Below are 22,492 nucleotides of genomic sequence, written 5' to 3'. Positions count from 1 at the left end.
GATGGGTCCCCCCTGACGCATGCAGAGTGTAGCCTGTCACGTTTTGTCCTCTGTGTAATTTCTGATAAATGCCTGAAGAGTGAGGTCTGCCTGTCTGCAATGTAGTGTATCTAACCTAGCAAAAGCGAGAGGAACGCCAGTAAATTTACAGACAGTAGGGACGCTATACAAACCTTCCCATCATCATATCTGGTGCTGGATCATTTCCTTATATGCTTACGACAGACATCTAGAGAACGAACAGATTAAAAAGTTACCTGAAACCGTTTTGCGTCTCCCTGTGTTTAGATATAAGTTAGTATTGTCATTGCATTTAAAGATGTACGAGCGTATTTTTGTATATGTGTATTACGATTGACAAAGTTTGTCTTTTGGTTTTGTATGGTAAATGGTAATGTGTGATGGTATGGGCCAGGCAATGTTCTTTGTGATTATTGGGAGGCCATCCCCATATCATTGTGTCAACTTGGGTTCGAGAGAGGCTGTTGGCGACTGAGGTACGTCACCTAGGACATGCTTGATTTGTTCCGTTGCCTGTGAAGCTTACCTCAGAAAGTTAAGTTTGAGGCAAAGGTCCTGTTGGGAGATGCCGGTAGAAGGTGGGCATTGAAAAAGACCAGGGTTAACCGCGAGGCCACAGGTGTTGGCGATAGTTAGGACAAGGTCACCCGCGGGAGGAAGGAGGACCCATGGCACATTTTAATTCCTTGTAACATGACGAGGCTGTGTTGGTTTGGTGTACGTGATGTATATACTAGTGTTCTCTTTTGCAGTTCATGAGATGCTGCATGTGGCGCGCGAGTGCTCTGCGAGGGACGCTGCCAGTCACCTCTTAACCTTTGGCGAATTTTGCCTCTTCACCACAGAGTTGCGACAATGCTACGACAAAGAGTAAGTTCATGCTCCGGTCTCTTGTCTTCCATTCCCATTACAAACAAATTATTATATAACGTTAGTTTCCTATGTAGATATCGTGTGTGTATTGTTATTTATGTTAATGCGCGTATTTAGTTGTACTTTTCCATAGAACTCATACCTGTTTTCTTAGGGACTAAGATGTAATGAGTGTTTTAGGCTAAACCTCTGGTGGATGGTAGGTAGGCTGAGAATAATATGTCCATGACGATGACACCGTAGTAATACCCAAAATAGAATCACCCTCAGACTTTCACTCAGAATATGGTGGACAGCCTCCTTTGCCTTTAACTGACCGGTGTTATATGCTGCTCGAACTCCAGTGTCCCTTTCTTGCGTGTGTTATACACTTTTCATTTTTCTCTCTCCCCATAGTTTCATTGAAGGTCAGAAAAGAAAGGTTGGGCGAAAGCAAGCCTTAAGCATATAGTGGGTATATATATATATATATATATATATATATATATATATATATATATATATATATATATATATATATATGTGTGTGTGTGTGTGTGTGTATTTACATATACACGTGTGTGTATATATATATATAAGTTCACATCGTGTGAAAGGAATAAGATGGGTCTGTAAGTCAGGCAGTTGTTCATGTCTGACATGATGGTTTGTGTTGGAGAAACGTTGTAGGCAGAAGTTACAGGCATATGTATTAACGTGAGGTGAAGTTTATTGAAATTTTAAAGATAAGCAACATGTTTTGTTTGTTATGGTGAGATGGATTCCTTTAAAACGTTCCGTTATTACTGAAAATCTACCATATTGCGATAGTTTAATTTAGAATTGTATAAAATGAAATGACGCTGGACGAGGATATAATTATTCATCTTAAGGAACACAGGCTCCATGTTTAGTAATTACCCTAAGTAGCTGACCGAAGCTGAGGAATGTATGTCGACGGTAACACTGAAAAGTAAGGTAAATCCCATCTACTGGGGGAACTTGGTGAGGTATTCGCAAGTTCTTCGGATTACTAGAGGTGTTTTACTTAACCTTATCAAATTGATCTCTAACTCAGCTTACCCAGCATCCAACATTTGCGTTAATTTTCAGTGTTATAATCGAAATACACGCCATCTACAGCATCCTGCCACTGTGGACCGGAATTGCGTGGGGAGTGAGTGCAGATAATCAGCGACCCCAGCTTCTGGTTTAGCGTCTTACACGGGGCGGGAGTTGGAGGAAGGTGGTTCGTGTGTTGTTTACAGAATTTGTCATAATAGTGCCCTGTGTGGATTTTATGTAGAAATAGCAGATATATACTTTAATAATTTGTTTCCACATCTTGAGATACTGAAGACTTAGACGTGACTAGTCCCCACTGTATAACCGCAAGGAACGATTCAATGATATTGCACGATCTGGTTTGATGCTTCCTGACTTCCACACTAAGATTTGTACAAACACGAGATCTTGCATGCAGAGAGAGGAGGAAAAATTCAGGACAGTAATTGGTGTTGGGCAGCTGAAGCTTTCTTAAAACAAAAATAATGAAAGTAACTCTCTCTCTCTCTCTCTCTCTCTCTCTCTCTCTCTCTCTCTCTCTCTCTCTCTCTCTCTCTCTCTCTCTCTCTCTCTCTCTCGTCGTTTGCCTTTGATTTCGAATTGACTTAATTTTCCCTTCTAGTTATTTAGAACCTGAAAGCTTTTATACCGTTAAAATAATACGAATTAACCCTGCATCCAGAGTAAACCTGGATTTGTAAGTCTTTAGGATGTTGAAAGAGTGCTGTTGCTCATTTTTATTTTAGGTCATGTTTATTGTTCATTGCATGATGTAGTTTCTTCAGTTTTGGTATTGGTAATTGAAATGTGCGTTACCAGAAAATGAAATGAATTAAGACTTGTAGTAACTTATGTTTAATGTCAATATTTGCTTGCCAGCATTTTATGCAGTTTTGAATTTGTGAACGAAATGCAGACATGAAATATACTACATGATTTTGTAAACGTGATGATTGAGTAGGTTGACCTAATGTAAAATAAACTAATTTGTCCTTTCCTTTTTTAGGACTCCACGACCAGCTCTCCTCTCCAAACTCTCAGACAAATCATGTTCAGACAAGAAAAGAAGTGAGAGGAAGATGTCAAGTAAGTATCATCGTTGTCAAGTGAAATGATTTGGTACAGTAAGGTTCATTTGAAAATTTTTGTTCTCCTTAGTAAAATGTATGAAGTAAAGTATGGATACCTTTTTTCAAGTTCAGTGCTTGAAAATGACACCCTGTAGTTGTAGTAGATCCGAGGGCTGGATTATACTAGCAGGGTTGTAATCCCAGTCATGTCTGTTGTGCTGAATTTTAACACTGAAAAATAGGAGCCATTATAATTGCATTTTTCATAACATTTATTAATTATATGATCATAGCTTATGCTGGAAGTAAAACTTCTGTAATTCTTTCTCCTCATATATGATTGATACTCACTATGATATAGTATTAAGTTTAAAAAGCCTTTTTTTTTTTGTGATTAAGCATTTGTTTTTTGTCTAAAATGTAAGAAACATGCATCTAAAGTGAATTGTATATCAAATAGGTTAGTATATTTCAGATTATATAAGTGTTTGTTACCCAACAGAATCATCGCCAAAGTATGAAGTATTTCTCGGCGGGTCTTGCAACCCTACAACGTGGCGAGAAAATGTAGCCATTCCCATGCTGAAGGACCAAGGCATATCATTTTATAACCCGGTGAGTAGTAAATACAGTGCACCCTGAGCAAAGTTGGTGTTCATGAACACTTTTTACAGTTGTGCACCTTTCCTTGACCTGTGCCATCTGGGTCTCAAATCATGTTTTGAGTGTATGAAAAATAGATATGTTTGTGTACTTAGATATCTTTTTTCCCTTAACAAAATAGCATCAGAAGTAAATGAACAATGGCCTGATATGCACATCTAATCTCTTGTCATTCATAATTTACTGAGAGCAGAATTTACCATCCACAGCCTAACCCTGCAGATACCTCCATAGTTTTTCAACTGCTTCACATTCTGTGGTTCAGCTTATTGACCGCACCTTACCCACCATAAACTACATACAGTAGATCCAGTTCATTTCACTTATTGCACATCTCTCACCCTCCTTAATGTTCAGTCCCCATCACCCCAAAGCCTCTCTTTCTTAGTCCTTCCAACTCCTTCTCAGGTATAATTCAAAAGTTCATGAATTATACATCTGCATTTATAGGACGACAGAGTGTATGCCTTGGAAGTTTATTTCTAAAGCTTCTAAAATGAAGCAAGAACAATGAGTAGGATGAAAAATATAGATGTTGCACTGAGGTATGGAGAGAGAAAGATGTGATTGAAGTAGTAAAAGATACATAATGAAATGATTTGTTTATGTGGAAAAGTTGGGATATGATAAAGGTAAATGAAGAAGAGTAAGACAGAGGTTGAAGTGAAAGAACAAATGAAAGTAATATGTAACGTAAAAAGAAGCTTGAAGTATGCTTTTTAAGAAAGAGTGATGTTTGAAGACTGCATGGAGATTTAGAAGGAATACTTATGAAATTTGCACATTACTGCCTTTTTATCATGTGAAGTTATTTTACTTAATTTTATTTTTGTTATTCAGTTTTTTCGTCTAAAGTCATGTCATCTTGAAATGCATTTGGATGAAAAGGGTAGAATCATAGACTGTGACAAGGTCTTAAGATTAATGCTACAGGTAATGTATAAATCGTAGCAATTTTTGTAATTCACTTCCTTTATCACTGATAATGTGCTTTGTTTGCAGCAAGTATCTCACTGGGAGGAGGCATTGGTAGAACTGGAGTATCAAGCAAAGCAAACTGCATCAGTCTTGTTTTTTGTTCTGGATCGCAACACTCGAAATGTTGCATCCATGGTTGAAGCGGCATACATGGCTGGCTGCCAGCGTAAGCTAGTAGTTGTCATGGATTCTTATACTGGCCCAGGGCAGCTCATTACTGGGGAAGCTATATCTGAACTGTGAGTCCACAAATATATATTTTCTGTAATTGAGTTTTGCTAAACTCCCAGCAGATTATATCATTTATGATGTCAGAAGATGTAAAGTGTGTTGTCTTTAAAATGCATCATAGTAGGGGAAGTAAATGAAATGATAATCATTAAGATGCTGTTTTAGTACTTGGACCAGGCAGAATAATATGAGGTTGTCACTTATTGTAAGGAAGAGTTTCACCCACATCACCTTAATTGTTTGATAATTAAGGGAACAGAACTCAAATGTGGAAAGTTGAAACTTGTCACACTTAGAAACTATTAAGGCATTCAAAGTGTTTACTAACCATTAAGGAAGATAGGTACTTCATTTCACTTCTTAGGTATTTGATTCATAGTCAGAAGTCTCCCAGATTTAGAATAAAAGGAAATTGGCTCATCATGGAAAATTAAGTGATTGAGTACATGAAATTTATTTACCTTAGTTAAGTATTAGACTAGAGTGAATATATAGAAATGGCTTAAGAACACATGCAATTACTACCTACACTTTTTAGGCCTAATCCCTTTATGATCATATCATTGAAATTTTTTACATGGCCCTCAGCTGGTGTACAGGTTGCAGGCAGTATGATAAGCATGCTTGTCTGTTTTGCTTGCCTTATCCCTTTTTCTTATTTAGTTTTATAAGATATAATAGTATAACAATTTCTCATCTATTTCAGAGAATACCAGGATCTTACCAATGGCCTCCACACAGTACAGGATCTAGTGGAACGCCAGGGAATCCCAGTCTTTGGTGAAATCAATCATGCCCTTAATTGTACAGCTAAGGTGAGTGTGACAGACAGTGCAGTACAACTGATGAAAATGAATTCAGAAGGAAAAGTAAAACACATTTAAAGTTTGTTTCCAACTAGGATGCCTAATTCAGATTTGCAGGGATACGAATTTTGCATTGGAAGTTATTTCGTCAATGAAGATACTGAAAATATATTACCACGTCAGCATTGATACAAAGGATTGATAGCCCCTATTGTTTTCATGAAGTGGAAGGGCCAAGGTGGTGGATGTATGATAGTTGTGAAATTGTTGTCCACCACATTTAGATGAATTTGGAGATAATGATGGTAGATGTTGATATCGGTGATGATTGCACTGTAATTGTGAGCTTTAATCTCTTGCAAAATTGTTATTGATTAAAGCTGATTGATTAGATGCACAACAGTCATAGATATTGTTGTGCATTCTTCAGTATGGCATAGTCACCCAAGAAAGAGAACCATTTAAGAAGTGTGCAAGTGAAATATGTCATCCTTATTTGTATCATTTTCACATGACTGGTTAATTTTTCAAACCAAATTTACAATTGTTTCTTCTCAATACAACCATAGAAATATTGCCTATACCCTCCCAATGCTCTTTTTCTTTATACATTTACTGATATCATGTTACCCCAAGTCTTCATTTTACGGGGCTCCAGCAGCTTTGAGGCTGTAATACAATGGGGAAATGATAGATTCGTTTGGAGAGAGAAGTTCCTCTCGAGACTGTACTCCTTTTTGTCCTCTGACGGTGATAGAACCTCATTGAAGGTGACATTCCACTCTTGGTGTAGTCAATAATACCTCTGGAGAGAGAAGTCCCTCTTCAGATTGTACTCCTTTTTGTCCACTGACAGTAAAAGAACCTCTTTGAAGGTGATAGGAGTAGTAGTAGATAGGAGCATTAGGTTGAAGTATTAGGTAGAAGTGGTGGATAGGAGCGTTAGATAGAAGTAGTCATTAGGAATATTGGGTAGGAGCCTCTGCAAACACTGCACTAGACTTGCCCTCTGCCAGTGGCCTGTTGAAGATGAGGCATGAAGGCTAAGATAGATAAAGTTATTCTAAGAGTTTAGAGGTCATAAATTTGTCCACCAAGGAAGAAAGAAGAGTAAGCAGATGATGAGAAAGAAGAGTAAGTGGTGACTTGATTATAACTACATGTTTTTAAACCAGCTTGATGATATCAGTGGTAAACAGTTCTTTCAGAAATGTAAGACTGGAACAACCAGAGGCCATAGCATGAAATTTTAGTTAAGAAACTTGTTTAGAAAAGATATAAAGTAGATTTTTGATGAAAATGTAGGATATAAGTGGAATAAACTTACAAAATTATGAAAGTAGACAGCATGCAAAAATTTAAAAAGTTGTATGGTAGGAGATAAAGTAAGAGATTAGAAGTCCCTCCCCATACAGCATACAAATAGGTAATTACACACAAATAGTAAAGCTCCCTGCCTGTAAGCACAAGTGGGTATTAACACAGATAAACTGTCATTATAACAGTATTTTTAGGCAAGTGAAAACTGATTTGTTTGTGTAATAGGTAAGTTGTAATAGATATTTTTTAGGCAGTTGAAACTGATTTGTTTGTGTAATAGGTAAGTTGCCATATAGAGTTCTTCAACAATTAATGCTGTTTAGGCATAGGTTTATATTGAGATGTATAGTGTATGAGGCATATACTGAAGATTTACCATATGTTTTAGTGATTTAAGAATATGTGAAAATTTGTGATATAGTCACTGATTTTTTTTATTTTATTATACTTTGTTGCTGTCTCCCATGTTAGCGAGGTAGCGCAAGGAAACAGATGAAAGAATGGCCCAACCAACCCACATACACACATGTCCACACACGCACATATACATACCTATACATTTCAACGTATACATATCTATACACACACACATACATATATACACATGTACATAATTCATACTGTCTGCCCTTATTCATCCACTGATATATGTTGAATGTTATATTTTAGGGATAGTGTACAGTACTAATATTACTAAATGTACCAATTTTGATAATGCATAGTCCAGTACCCATATACAAAACAAGTGACTCAAACAGATTTTGCAGCGCTTCATTTCTTTTCCCACAGATCTTACGGGAAAACTTACGCCCTCAGGATTTGGGTTTAGAGGATCATGTTCAGCCTATCAAATATCCATACCTTCAGCTAGGCGATAAACTTATGTGAGTGTTATGTATATTTACACATTCTTATTATTATTGTTATTATTATTTATTTTATTATCAATCTGGAAGTGGACTTAGCAGCAAATGGAACCATAGAAGCAGAAGTGAATCATAGGGTGGGGGAAGGAGGTGAAGGTTCTGGGAGTGATGAAAAATGTGTGGAAAGAGAGAACGTTATCTCAGAGAGCAAAAAGGGGTATGTTTGAAGAAATATTAGTTCCAGTAGTACCATATGTTGCAAGGCAAGGCTATCGATAGGGTTATACGGAGGAGAGTAGATGTGTTGAAAATGAAGTGTTTGAGAACAATATGTGGTATGAGGTGGTTTGATTTGAGCAAGTGATGTAAGGGTAAGAGAGATGTGTAGTGATAAAAAGAGTGTGGTTGAGAGAGCATAAGAGGGAGTGTTGAAATGGTTGGAACGAACGAGTGAGAAAAAGTTGACAAAGATGACATTTGTCAGAGGTGAAGGGAACAAGGAGAATCAGGAGACCAAATTGGAAATGGAAGGATGGAGTGAAAAAGATTTTGAGCACTTGGGGCCTGATCATCCAGGAGGGTGAAAGGCATGCAAGGAATAGAGTGAATTGGAACAGTGTGATATACTGGGGTCAACGTGCTGTTATTGGACTGAACCAAGGCATGTGAAACATCTGGGGTAAACCAGGGGAAGGTCTATGGAGCCTGGATATGGATAGGGAACTGTGGTATCATTATCATCAGCAGCATTTCTGGCAGCATTTCCAGTTAACGTGTGTAATAGATATAGATAGATAGCAGAGGAGAGAGAAAGGTTGGTTGGAGTATGAGTTTGAATGAAGAGAACCTGGAGGAATTGAGTGTTTTAGATACCTGGGAGTGGACTTGGCATGGGAACTGAAGTAGGCCATAATGCATTGAGTGTGTGAAAAAAGTCACTGTCTTTGAGGGCATTGTATACTCTATGGTACAGTAGTCCTGACAGTGTTGCATGGATGGGACGAATGAACTGAATGAAAAGAAAAGTATGGAAAGGGTGGATGTGTTGGGAATGAAATGCTTAAAAACAGTTTATAAGTGGTGTGAGGAGGGTTGATCTACCAGGATAGGATAGGGCTGGAGATGAGTAAGAAGATTAAAGTCGAGAGAGCTATTGAGATGTACTTTTTGGATGTCATTATATGGGCACCATTTATGAACATACCACACAAATGACCAAGAAAAGTATGGATCTTTATAACATATGTTCAGACAGTGAGAACAATGATGACCAAATACTGGTGTTGGGTACAGTAGCACATGGTAAATTGAGCACCCAAATATGGGACTCATGCTCCATGTTCTTGGTAATCTTGAATGTGTTACACCAGGAATTTTAGGAGTTTACAATTTTAAGAAGTATGGATTTTTCATTCTACCTTATCACATAGTTTTGCATATAAATTCAAATTGATTACATATAACCTGGAAAGGGGAGGTGCTGTGAATCATGATTAAAGCACAGCTTAATGCATGAAATGATTTGTAACTTTCTCTTTTCAGAAAACTACATGATGCATTTGTCAATACAAATTCAAAACAAATATCATTAGCAGAGGTATGTGTTAGCTCTCTTGTTGTCTTTCTTGTAATCAATGAATTATTTGAAAGTTTTTCCTTGGATTGTATAAATTACATCACTACCCTCAAGTATCTTATACCAGAGTTGATCTGAATGTCTTTGTACGAAAATTTATTAAATGAATTTTCCGTGTCTTTCAATGACCTATAGAATTAAAAAGTATGCTCATTGATGTTATTGGTTCTTGAGTATTGAGTTCCTATTTTCATATTTTCTCTGCAGGCTCGAGTACCTTATAAAGTGGTGACTAATAAAGACCTTACTACAGAGGAACTTCAAGCAATTGTTGCTGCCAAAAAAGGTAAAACATTAACACTTTCTACAAAGGCAATTTTTGAAAGTAATCTTTGATATCTCAATACAGCTAGCTCATCAATGAAGTTTATAAAACAAAATTTTGTAATGATATGATTCCCCTCACTAGATTATATGTTTTGGACAAGATGCGATCAATTTACTTATTCAAAGTTGTCGGTATTGGTCAATATGATGTGTTTTTGCAGGGACTTGGCACAGGACATTTTCTTGTAGAGCCACTGGAACAGTCAATCCCTACTTAGGATTCATTGTACTTAGTGAAAAACAGCACACAGAGATAGGCATGTTAAATAATTGTATCTGATATTCAGACTATTCTTTTCACATTTTTTAGGTATGGATATACAGCAGCTGAATGGTACAGAACTCCCATTAAATGATGTCTTCCTTACTTTTGATGAATTCTGTTGTATAGTTGCTGAGTTTAAGAATCAGCATTTGGAGAGTCGAAGAGTATGGGATGTTTTCACTCATTCTTTACAGAAAGTGATTGGTAAGTTCAGTTATTGTTTTGGCATTTCAGTGGCATACATTAGAGCACAGATAAGTGTACTGAAAGTTGTATGAAAATATATGAAATTGCTTATATGGGATTATTTTGTAAACTGATGACCATATTCCCATGACAGGTTGGGCCCTGCCACGCAGACCTCTTCGACCTATCAATAGCACAGGTGGTCGAGATATATATTTAGGAGGATCTTTGGGCAGTCGAGTTACATGGCGGGAAGATATTGCCATTCCTATGCTTCTGAAGCATGGGCTGTCATATTACAATCCTGCAGCAAGTGCCTGCTCAGGACGTTTATTGCCCATGGAAGCTGCATTGATGGAGCATTCTAGGGTACTACTCTTTGTCATTACGGACTCGACTAGAGGTGTATCATCTATGGCTCTGGTAAGCTTGCCAGCTAGCTTTTACCAACTGAAAAGAACAGAATGATTATATGTATTTGCATTGATTATATCTCCATTAGAAAAAGATGGTTTGTTCAGCCATAGTATTTTATATTTTGAATGACTTTACAAAAACTGTTAAACAAGCCTTAAATCTTTTTATCATTTATGAGTTATGTAGTGTTTAATTTTAGACATGGATGTCATAGCTAGGTAAATGTGAGTAGTCTTTATAGAATGCTGTATTTTAGTCCATGTTTGAATTCTTCTTAATCCTATCTCATTAGCCAACATTGTCCTTCACTGTGTATTCCCATATGCCATGAAGTCTGTGGAACATTTGTTTTGTCATTCCAAGATTGCAGAAGGAAAAAACTAAAAAGTCTTGTTTGCTTACGTCGACTCTTTATCTGTCATGTGTAATATACTGAAATTAAGCCTACCATCCACAAACAAGCTCCACAGATTACCTCATGGTTTACCTTTACCATCTCGTATACCCTGGTCTAGCCGATTGATAGCACATCACCACATTCATCTCTTGCTGTCCTGAATATTCAGGTCCTGATACCTGACAAAAGCTCCATTGCTCCATCGTTCCCTATCCAAAATTTTTATTCTTCTCCATCCCCCCCTTCTTTTCTGACACATTGTCTTAGTTTTTATTCACCCTCCTTATGTGTCTGAATCATTTTAGTTCACCATAGTCAGCCCTATCTCTCATATTTTGCTTGTTACCACAACTCTCTCGTACTTTGTCATTCCTTACTTGAACAACCCACTTCAAAACACATTTCCATTATATCCATCCTAGTCCTTTCTTTTGCATTTAAGGCTCCAAGACTAATATTGGTCTTTATATTTCTGATGCCTGTTCCCTTCAGGAACTCCCATCATGGGGGTGGCCACAACAAAATAGTCTCCACTTATCCCTTTCCTTATGTGCCTCCCTCAGATACACCATTCCTCTCATTCTTCTGATATTTCTATCCCTCAAGTACCCTTCCACCCTGTTTCTCCACATCACAAGTGTCTTCCTCTCACACCAGCCTCTTTAGTCGTACTGTCATAAGCTCTTCCTGTCCACTCCCTATCTTGCATTCTTTCTGCATGATGCAACCCCCTCAAAGTATTACGTTTCACCTACTCTACCACTCCACAATTCATTTCCTTTGCATTCCCTGTCATACCAAATCTCTTATACACCCCAATTTCATTCTTCATTCCATAATCATACCACATGCTCCATTCACATAGCTCATTTCCACAGCCTGGATTCTTGACCTGTGTAACTCATTCCATGTCCATGTCTCTGCTGCATAAGTCAGGATCAGGAGGACTTTGCTGTCCCTTGATCCTTTCTTCATTTTCATACTTACACCCTTCAGTATTTTTTTAAGGGACCCAGTGACTCTTCTACCACACACTGCTCTATCCTTTATCTCTTTCCGTATCACCAAACTTACCCAAGATAGCTCATAGATATGTAAATTTTGCCACCTTTTCCAGTCATTCTCCTCCCTATATTTCTAACACAGTTTGGTACACTTTCTATTCCGACTTTGTAGGGCTTTGCAAAATCTGTATTTTCACTTTTTTCCTTTTGAAGACCGTAATATCTGATTAGAATGAAGAAAATCATTTTTCTATACACCTAACTGCCTCTCCTACCTTAGTAACGTAGCATCAGCGACAAAGGAAAGATGGCATCATTTGAATGAATATGCTCTATGGCTGTCTGTTCAATGTGCCAAAAACCAGTTGCATGTCCACAGCCAAACCCTGCTGATTATTCCATGGTTTATCATGACTGCTTGATATACCCTGGTTCAGCCACTAACAGGATATCACTGTCTTTTGCAAAAGAGAATGAGTTGTATGTGGCATTTATGGATCAAGAGAACATATATATATATGGTAACCTAACCTTACCCAGACATCTAATATCACTGAAAATTTTTGAGCATTATTCTTCTTTTTCTTTTCTTCCATAATGAAACTTGATTGCCATCTCTTGCATTAGCAAGTTAGTACCAGGAACAGATGAAGAAAGGCCACATTTGCTCACATCCATTCTCTAACTGTCATCTGTAGTGCATGAAAGCCTCAGCTCCCTATCCACAACCAGGCCCCACAGACCTTTCTGTGGTTCACCCCGGTCATTTCCCATGCCTCGTTCAGTCCATTGACAGCACCTTTCCATGGTTTACCCCAGCCACTTCATATGCTCTGGTTCACTCCATAGACAGCACCTTTCCATGGTTTACCCCAGCCACTTCATAAGCTCTGGTTCACTCCATTGACAGCACATCATTGGATAGGGCTCAGAAAATTCTACCTCTGTATTTTGTGCTAGTGGGGTAGGAATGGGGGACTGGAAACCCTCCCCATCTTGTATATCAGTTTCTAACATTTTTCATATATGTGGAATTAATAATGAGTTCACTTATGTTGATTATATTCTTTCAGGCCTCTCATTACATTGGGCTTGGATGCAACGTCGTGGTGTGTGTCCAGATGGTTACGGAAGACTCTGTTGTTAATGGAGAGAGGGTAAGCATCCATACAGTTATCAGAAATTATGGCAGTTATTAGTTTCATCCACTGCAATACCATCCAAACCCGCTGCCTTGCTGGCTTTCATCTTCCGCAAAGCTTTTACTACCTCTTTTCTGTTTACCAAATCATTCTCCCTAACCCTCTCACTTCGCACACCACCTTGACCAAAACACCCTATATCTGCCACTCTGTCATCTAACACATTCAACAAACTTTCAAAATACTCACTCCATCTCCTTCTCACATCACCACTACTTGTTATTATCTCCCCATTTGCAGTCTGTAGAGGATGGGAGGGCCTGGGAAGTGAGTCAGTTTTTGCCACTTGTTTTCCTTAATTGTGTATTCCCACTCGCCATTCCTCTTTAAGCACACAACTCATCAAAATTATCCCCATTTTTATTTACACCAGGGACCTCATGTTCCACTTAATTGCCACATTGCCCACCCTTACATCAGATCCGTTGCACCAAGAATGAATTTATCCCATGCATCACAACTGCCAAAGTGCTCCCATGCTTCCTTCAAAAATACATTTCTTTTTTCTTTCACTTATTTCTCTGTTAGGTGCATGAACACACACCACCCACCTTTCATAGTATAATTTCATTCTGACCCATAACAGCCTCGAAGTTACTTGTTGACAGTACCACTGCTTGTTCCTCATCATAAATGCAAACCCTTTTTTCACTGTTGTTTTCTCACTAGCCTTCGACTTTACCCCCTGACTTTCCAAAATCACTCTACACCTTGCCCTTCAATTTTGTTTTGCTTTGTGTTAGAACATTTAGATTTCTTTCATCGAATATGGCACTTTTCTCTCCCTTCGCAATCTGGATACAGATCTCATACATTCAGACATCCCAGCTTGAGCTTTCATGGAAAAATCTGTTTGGCTCTTTCTTGTAGATACAAAATAAGGGTTTCAGACCTTCCACTCACACCTATTAGATGCCTTCTGCAACATTCTACAACATACCTTCTACAAGATTCGTGGATATTATGTACTCTGTATCCCTAAAGCTAGACAGATAAGATAGGTGGTAATATATATTACACCTTTCCGTACATATGAAATGTTCAAAACTGTGCATTGTGTCATGTTTGTTTGTGTTTATAGATGTAGTATAATGCTGTGAATCAATATTCCAATTTAAAAGTGGTGAGAATTAATTATCATCTTCCCTCTAGTTGTCAAGATTGGCAGTAAAAGATTACAACCGTGGGAGAACGTATCTCAAAGACCAAGCCAACAAGGATGGAATCCCTGTCTTCATCAACATCCAGGAAGCTGTCGAGTGTGCAATAAACAAATGTCCTATGACGAGATAGTCACTCTAAGGAAAATGTACAGAAATTTTCTTTTTCAAAATGACAAAAGGAGTGTAAACCCATATGAAGGCACCCTATTATTGTAATGTATATAGGATAACTGGTTAAGCTTATTTAAGGCTGATTCTGGTGTTGGAATTATGGTTCCATTTGAAATTGACAGTTGGATATATGATCACAATGTGATGAATGTTGAAAAATATAGTTATGCTGCTAGTATGGTTATTCAGTATTTCAACAGATGTGTAGAAACTCCAGGTATAACCAGAAGGTTCACCCTTAAGAATGTGTTGTAAATTGAAAAGAAGCCTTTCTTATTATCAAGGCCCTTCTGTGGCTCTGCAGTGATCAGTCAGTGAGAGAAAAACAAACTGCAGATGTGTTTGTGACAAGTGCAGCTTTTGGAGACACACTACAATATTTGAGTGCAGTAAGTATTTGGCAGCAAGAGAAATTCAGTGCAGTTAAAAAGAGTTGTGAAAATTTAGCCATATACTATGTTTTGACTTTTGTGAGGTTCACTTAACCTATCCATTTACTATATCTTATGTTTGTTCGTGCATTTGGCTGTTAATTCTAAAAGTGCACTCCTCTTCGCCATCTGAGAAATCCTCATGTAAATGGGCAAATGTGCAGACTTTGAGGTGTTGAAGCCTTGGTACTGATGTGACTTAACATGAGGTAATGTGAAGTGCTGTGCCAGTGCAGTCTGTCAAGCAATTGGTCATTATCATGGGTCCAGAATGAAAGGAACCACATAGAGAAGGAAAGAATTTTGTGATGAAAAAGATGTGTTAGAACATCATACACAGTTAGAGAACGAGGTTCAGGTGAAGATTGAGTTAACAGATCATAGATTTCATAGTTTGGGAATGAGGTTCAGGTGAATATTGATTTAGTTGCAACAAAAGATGTTGTGAACTTTTGAAGTGAATATACAGTAGTGAAAGAGTTCAACTGTCGACCACTTGCGTGAAACAGGATCAGCTGTTTTGGTCCTTTTAATTTGTTAATCCCTGAAGAAGATAATTCCTTACCAATATCTCTAAGGATAAAAATAGCTGATTGTGTTACACTTGCTGTGGACACAGAAAAACTTCCTCAGGTTACCGGATGATTTGTAGTCGATTGTGTATTTGGAAAGTGAAATTATAATCAAATGGATAGCTGTTAAATCATAAAAAAGTAAACATATTGAATATGCATCTTTAAAGATCATCTTTAAGATTATGCACAGAAACCACAATTATGCTGTCCACTTGATTTTCATTTCCCAAAAGCATAGCTCATTGTGTTCATTGTCTTGCACAATGATGACAGTGTGCCCCATACTGATTTTAGGAGGAGACCAAGTACAATCTCCCATAGCAGGAATATCTCCAGCGTTGGATGCAATAGTATGTAATATAATATATACAAGGTGTTTGTAGGGCTGCGTGAGGTATGTTTCTCATTGTTTAAGATTCTCACTAGGTTGTACAACATGATGGCGCGTCACTTACCAATACATTCCCATTGTTAAGTGTTTTAATGGTGCTTCTACGTTTTAACAGGGAGGGTTACCGGTACATGGCAGCTTAATCTTCAGAATGCATATAGCTTAATGCTCATTTAAGCTATATCCACTGTCATTCCAATTTTGTAAATAGTGACAGTGCTGAAAGTGAAACATTCAAACCAGCCCATAGCTTTTAATTTTTTCCAGTGTCTTGAGTGGTTTATTGCAAAAAATGGGCGTAAGTAACACACAGTCCAAAGAACTGTAACCATTTTAGCCCTGTTAGAAAACAATTCCAATTTAGAATTTTTCAGGACTTGTAATAGACTTTGTAGATTTGTACAAACTGCTTTGAAAATAGCTTGGGCATTGTTGGGCTGCTCATCAAAGTCACAAATTTTATACTGTATGTGGTTGCAACCATCATCATCCAGTGGCTGATTGTAAAGTATGATAAGTATGACTGCACATTTTATTCACTCATTTATGGAATCATATGTCACCTTAATTTTGGCAACCATAGCAAAATATTTAATTCTGTAGATCACCATGCATCTGTGCACTGTTATCCTTTACAATTCTTAGTGTCACCTCATCCTGCAATCATAGGTGACACATGCAGAATCTTCCTGACACACTTCTGTTGCCATCTATCTCTTGACCTTCATTTATCAAAGATCCAACAGCAGTGTAGAGAACATTTGCTGAAGAATTCTGCATATTAGTTGAGCTGTCAAGGAAGTGAAGCAGTTGCCACTTAACTGCCTTTACAGGCATATTTAAAGAATCTCAGTCATTCTTAGTCTTGTGTAAGAATCTTAGCACAAAATGCCAAGCCTTCCTCTTCATTTCAGTAGCTGATATTACAAGCTTTTAGGTGACTAGTCACATCACTTAGGAAAGTCTCTTGGGACTTGGATGTAAAAGAGACTCAAGAAATGTGTACATTTACTTTACGATATGCAGTTTAACATATCATGGTAATAGATATGTTAAAGAATACTTTGTAATTGTGAGGTCATCCCTTTTTTTATGGCTGTAGTCAGGGCTGCATGTTTAATTAAGAAATTTTGTAGGCATTGAAAAGTATGTCAGACAAGGAAATAAGGTATTTGATTTCATAAGTATATTATTCTTTGTCTAAGTACATTTCAAGTGTTACACATAGTATAGCTATATATACCTTATATGAACACAGTACCCTGAAATTTCTGAATTATCCACCATCAGGTATAGATAATGGTTCTATTAAACTGCATATCCTTTTCAAATGAGAAAAATTTATAATCTATATATCGAGGAGGAAATTTTTGGATGTAGTTTATTTTGATGTTTTCATAAGGAATACTAAGGATTTTTTACTCACATATCACACGTGCCCAGACTTATCAGTGCCATAGTAACAAGAAAGTATTTCAGTAATGCTGGGTTTCTTCACAATGATAGCAGTTTCAGAACTGTTGAAGATAAAGATTGTTGTTATTTTTTCATCAAATGATGTATATTTTGCTCAATGTTTTATATTATAGGGGTATTATGATTTTTTTTTTTTTTTTCCAGCACATTTTGCTTACTTTAGTATACTAATATTCATTTTTAAGTTCCAAGTAGAGACTGCATCAGCAGATTTATTGTTAATTACCTAATTTATACAAACTGATGAACTCTGAATTTTACAACTTTTTGTTTTTTTGCTTTGAAGTTCCTTTAGCTCTCTCAAAATGGAACTAACATTTTGCTTAATGCCTCTGTGATGTGTACCTAAGAAAAATCCTTACTGCCACCCTAAGGCTGAACTTGCCAATTGCTTCAACCTGTAAATGTAGAATACTTCATACATTATGAAGTAAGATTTTAAGATTCTTAGATTGATTGTAAATTGAGATTATTAAGGACTGAAGAAGTACTGTTCAAAGATGGAGAACATAAGTTTGATGATGTTTTGAAAAAATACACAAAACTGAATTCCTCATTTACTTTGTCAATTTTTCTTAGCAAATTGTGCAAAAGATAAATACCCCATATAAGTATTTTCAGATAGGTAATAAATGATCATTCATAGATACCTTTTTTGGAAGGATATATACATTATAAAGAATTAGTAAGAGATTTAAGAAATTACAGGAGGAGGATATGCAGTCCATACATATTTTTTTTTCCTCATTTTGATCTGCAGTAAGATGTTGCCATATATATAATAGACATCTTCAAGTACAAAAAAACGTGATTGTATCTTGTACATTTATCTTGTTAACCAGGATCTTGATGGTCATTTAAGTAAAAACTATGAAGGAAAGTTTTTGAGGTGGAAGATCTTCGTAGAAAATCATTATTATCAGGATTCTGTGTAACATACAATTCAAATATTGTTTATATTCTTATTCTAAGTTCCTAAAGCCAGATTGTTGTTTCAAGAACCTTGGCTGACTGCTTGAGAGAGGGATGGTTCACCTGATTAGTGCTCATTAATTATATTCTTTATAAATTTGCTGACAGAAAGTGGAAGGTCTACATCTGTTAAAGATCTCTAATGTAGAGGGTTATGTGTTAAAGGAAAACAGCTTGACATGATCATGACAAGCAACAAAATTCTAATGATAGCATGATTGAATAACATGATTATGGATTAGAGTATTTTTGGTCAACAGAAACTAATTGTACAATAAAGTTATATAAAAATTATTTAACAAGGAATTTTTTGAACATGTAGTATCAAATTTGGAATGGTTTCGGCATACATCTGTCATTGCTGTTTTCTCTGCATAATGATATATGTATCTAGTTTATCCTTTTCAAAATTTTGGAATTTAAAGAATTTTATTGTAAAGAATTAACAATTATCACATTTTCCAAAGTTTTGAAATGAGGAATGGTTTAGTTATAATGGTATCCATTTAGCTATAAATACTCATGAACTACAGTGGCACTGAAGTTTGGTACAGGAACATTATTTCTTTTTTCCAAAGTTTGAGCATTGTACCCTCACTTGGAACCCCTGTGAAGTGTAATGGTGACAGTTGTCAATAAATGTTTTTTTCATTTTACCATATATCATTGAAAGGCTTTGTCATATTTTGTTGCATTCGTTACACTTAATCATGTATATATAATTATACAGATTATTTTTACAAGAATCTTACTCACACTGAAATACTTTATTTTATTCCCCTTATAGCTATACTGTAAATGGTAATCAGATTTTCATAAAACTGATAATCTTACTTGATATATCAACTTGGTATGCAAAGCAACAAAGTGCTTATGTAGGAATGTTAATCCATGCTGCTATGGTTTATATATGTGAATGAGTGACTTCAGAGGCTGTATATACTTCTCTCTCTCACTCACTCACTCTCTCTCTCTCTCTCTCTCTCTCTCTCTCTAGCCGAGACAGCATGGACAACTGAGGCTCTTAACAGAGGCCACCCATTAACAACACTATATACATAGTGCCAGGTACTCATTTTATCTACCAACCCATAGGTGTAGATGAACAACTGGATTGACAGTGGACCAACTGCCATAACCAGGATTTGACCCTAGGCAACCCATAGATGCATCACACTCAGGAATGCTAACTACTATACCATGAAAGTCCATCCCATGAATACTGAGATGGGGTTAATGATTATGGATTATTAGAAATGAATTCAAATCAGTTGAGAAGTTTGTGCAATTTGAAAAGCCTGATATTTACAAGGTTCAAAAGGAAATGAAACCGATAAGTTATGGAGTTAAAGATTCTAGTATATCTTTAATGTTTCATCTTGGTATGCATTTATTGGTGACTGAAATGGCTAGTAACCTTGGTGTTGATGTGGCAGATAATTTTTTGAGAATCATTGCCTGAAAGTCAGCTCCAGGAGTTTGTAGACATTTAATGAAATCAGATGGTAGATTTTAAAATTAAATTGAAACAAATCACAAATTGGGTTTGGCAGAGGTTGTCATTTATGCTGCAAGACTCCACACAATGATAATTCAAGATTAGGGTAAAGGAAGTTCTCTTAGTTAATGGGTAACATCGAAGGAATTTTTTTTCTCGCTAATGTTGTTCAGCTAATGATATAAAAGTCATAAACACATATGACAAATTAGCACCAAGTTTTCTTTACGTATTTTGTAATAATGAAATTTGTACAAAAAAACCTTGGGGAATGAGCGAACTGTATGTGGCATTTATGGATCCGGAGAAAGCATGTGATAGGTTGACATTTGGACGTCTACTTGTAGGTGCTAAGGATATATGGGGTAAATGGAAAGTTAATAAATGCAAGCTTTTAATGGGACAGTAAGGTATGTGTGCAAGTAAAAGGAAGGAAGGAAAGTGGTTCCCACTGGAGGTTGGTCCCTGTCAGGGACATGTGATATCACCATGATGGTTACATTTTATGGATAGGTTGGTGAGGATGGTAAAAATATATAGTCACAGCAAGGGGTAGGTCAACAGTATGCTGGGTTGGGAAGGCATGGGAGGTGAACCAGCTGCTGTTTGCAGACATGACTCAGGTGAGGAGAACAATGTAGAAAGAATAGAAAAAAATCAGAGCTGTGTACATATTTGTTAGACATTATTTTTTATCTTATGAGGACTCTATGCATACTTATATGGGCTAAGGAATGGGGACAACCCATACTTTTATAATGTCTCTTCCCACCCTCATTGAAACTGGAAGATGCACTTTACTGGTATGCAGAAATGCCACGTCATAAGCAATTAATATAATCTCAGAGAAACTATCTTAGTATCAGTTACTGTACTGTAATATGATGGGTTTTGCATGGCAGACAGTATGGTGACTTTATCTTAATATGTATGGTTTTTTTCTCGATCATTTAAAATGGTAGGTGTGCTTTTTTTAATCCATTTTCCCTTATGTAACAAATAACCACAATTAGCACCTGGAAATGTGTGCTCAACATTCCTTATGCCAATTACTGTTGTCTTTAGAACCCTGATTATGGTGATAATGATCCAGTGTATGTTGAACTATTACCAGTGGGAAAGGTTCTTTGTATATTAGTAATTCACTGTTGGTGGTACAAAGACAGAAATTCATGAGAACAAATATCAAGAAGCATGAAAAGCCAAATTCAAATTTTTGTCCATCAAATATGGATGATTTGTCAGATTTTTTCCTACCTACCTTGATATTTCCTTTTGAATATAAATTTTTTAATTTTTTTTGATAAACTTGCATATTGGGGACACCTCTACATTTCAATGGCTCTGCTTTACAAGGTCTAAGGGTAGAATGATGAATAGGAAGATGAAAGAAGAAAAAGTATTGGTGGCAGGGACTCACCTTGAGAACTCTTTGATAATGGACAAAACGATTTTGATTTCCCTGTAAATAACAAACAGAAGGAAAGGCCACCCTTAGTACATGAGTAGTACTCCACCCTGGAGGTATTATGACCCTTTATGTATAATTACAGCACCTGTACAACTTAAATAGACTCGGGTTCAAATTCAGAGGTGGCAAACTTACCATAGTATTGATAATTAAGATAAATATGAACCCAAAGGTAAAGTCAGGAGAGGCTTACATAGGGATTTCTGTTTTCTAAGTGTTTAATATACATTAACCAAACATATTCTCAGATCTCGAAATACCTAATATTATGCTCTCCCTGTCTGACATCGTGGAAGTATAAGAAATCCATGGATGTTCGTTTCTTTTAAATCCATAATTCATTTCCCAAGCACATATCCAGGATTTGGTTAAGAGGAATATCCAGGCTTTGGTTAAGAGGAACGGCAAATTACTAACACCAAAATAATGATGAAAAGCTCAAAGCAATAATGATGTGGTACAGAAGACTTGGTGGTTTTTAGTTTTCTACATGTTAGTTTAGTCAATTTTGGTCAAAGTCTGATAAAAGGATAGATATGATAATGTTAGTTCGACAAAACAAATGTAAAATTGTAGAAGACGAACATTAAAAAAGAAAATGATAGAAAATAACGATTTTGGTACCAATGAGATCCTTACACCGTGGGTAGTATATATAGGGTGTGGTATTATAGTGGGCAGGGGTTTAAAGCAGAGAGAAATAGTGTGGTACAAAGATTCAAAATGAATAGCTGGGAGTGTAAGTAATGCATTAGTAACGCTTTTGTTCAAATCTAGCCAACAGTAAACGAACAGAAGTGACTTTTATGGCGTCTTATTTTTTTTTTTCTAATTCCCTCACGCTTTGTGCGAGGTCATATACCTGCATATTTATTCAGAACCAAATTTCCCCCCCCCCCCCCCCCCCCCCCCAGTTAGCTGGAAGTTAACTGGTTGAGGTTGGTAGGTTGGCGTTGTGTTGTGACATAAATGAAGACATTTCCTTGCCATTCTCTTAATGCTGAACACCCTAAATGTGAACAATTTGTGAACTTTTGG

The 22,492-nt window shown here is 36.7% G+C and overlaps 1 protein-coding gene across 9 annotated transcripts in view; it reads left to right on the top strand.

The window, feature by feature from the left end:
* The window catches only part of raw (NDT-like domain-containg protein raw), a 923,024-nt gene extending 903,776 nt beyond the window's left edge, over positions 1-19,248 (top strand). For all 9 annotated transcript variants that reach the window (XM_071657218.1, XM_071657210.1, XM_071657211.1 and 6 more), the window contains 12 exons: positions 774-891; positions 2,945-3,024; positions 3,511-3,623; positions 4,674-4,888; positions 5,587-5,695; positions 7,796-7,890; positions 9,415-9,469; positions 9,716-9,794; positions 10,146-10,304; positions 10,441-10,709; positions 13,178-13,261; positions 14,459-19,248. In XM_071657218.1, the coding sequence (XP_071513319.1) occupies positions 782-891; positions 2,945-3,024; positions 3,511-3,623; positions 4,674-4,888; positions 5,587-5,695; positions 7,796-7,890; positions 9,415-9,469; positions 9,716-9,794; positions 10,146-10,304; positions 10,441-10,709; positions 13,178-13,261; positions 14,459-14,599 (1,509 nt within the window). In that variant the 5' untranslated portion in view covers positions 774-781 and the 3' untranslated portion in view covers positions 14,600-19,248. The remainder of the gene's footprint in view (positions 1-773; positions 892-2,944; positions 3,025-3,510; positions 3,624-4,673; positions 4,889-5,586; positions 5,696-7,795; positions 7,891-9,414; positions 9,470-9,715; positions 9,795-10,145; positions 10,305-10,440; positions 10,710-13,177; positions 13,262-14,458) is intronic.
* Positions 19,249-22,492: the final 3,244 nt, after the last annotated feature.

This window comes from Panulirus ornatus, chromosome 64 (assembly GCF_036320965.1).
Source record: "Panulirus ornatus isolate Po-2019 chromosome 64, ASM3632096v1, whole genome shotgun sequence".
NCBI classification, from domain to species: Eukaryota; Metazoa; Arthropoda; class Malacostraca; order Decapoda; family Palinuridae; genus Panulirus; species Panulirus ornatus.
Note: the sequence above shows the minus strand (reverse complement) of the source record. Positions and strands in the feature narration are given on the sequence as shown.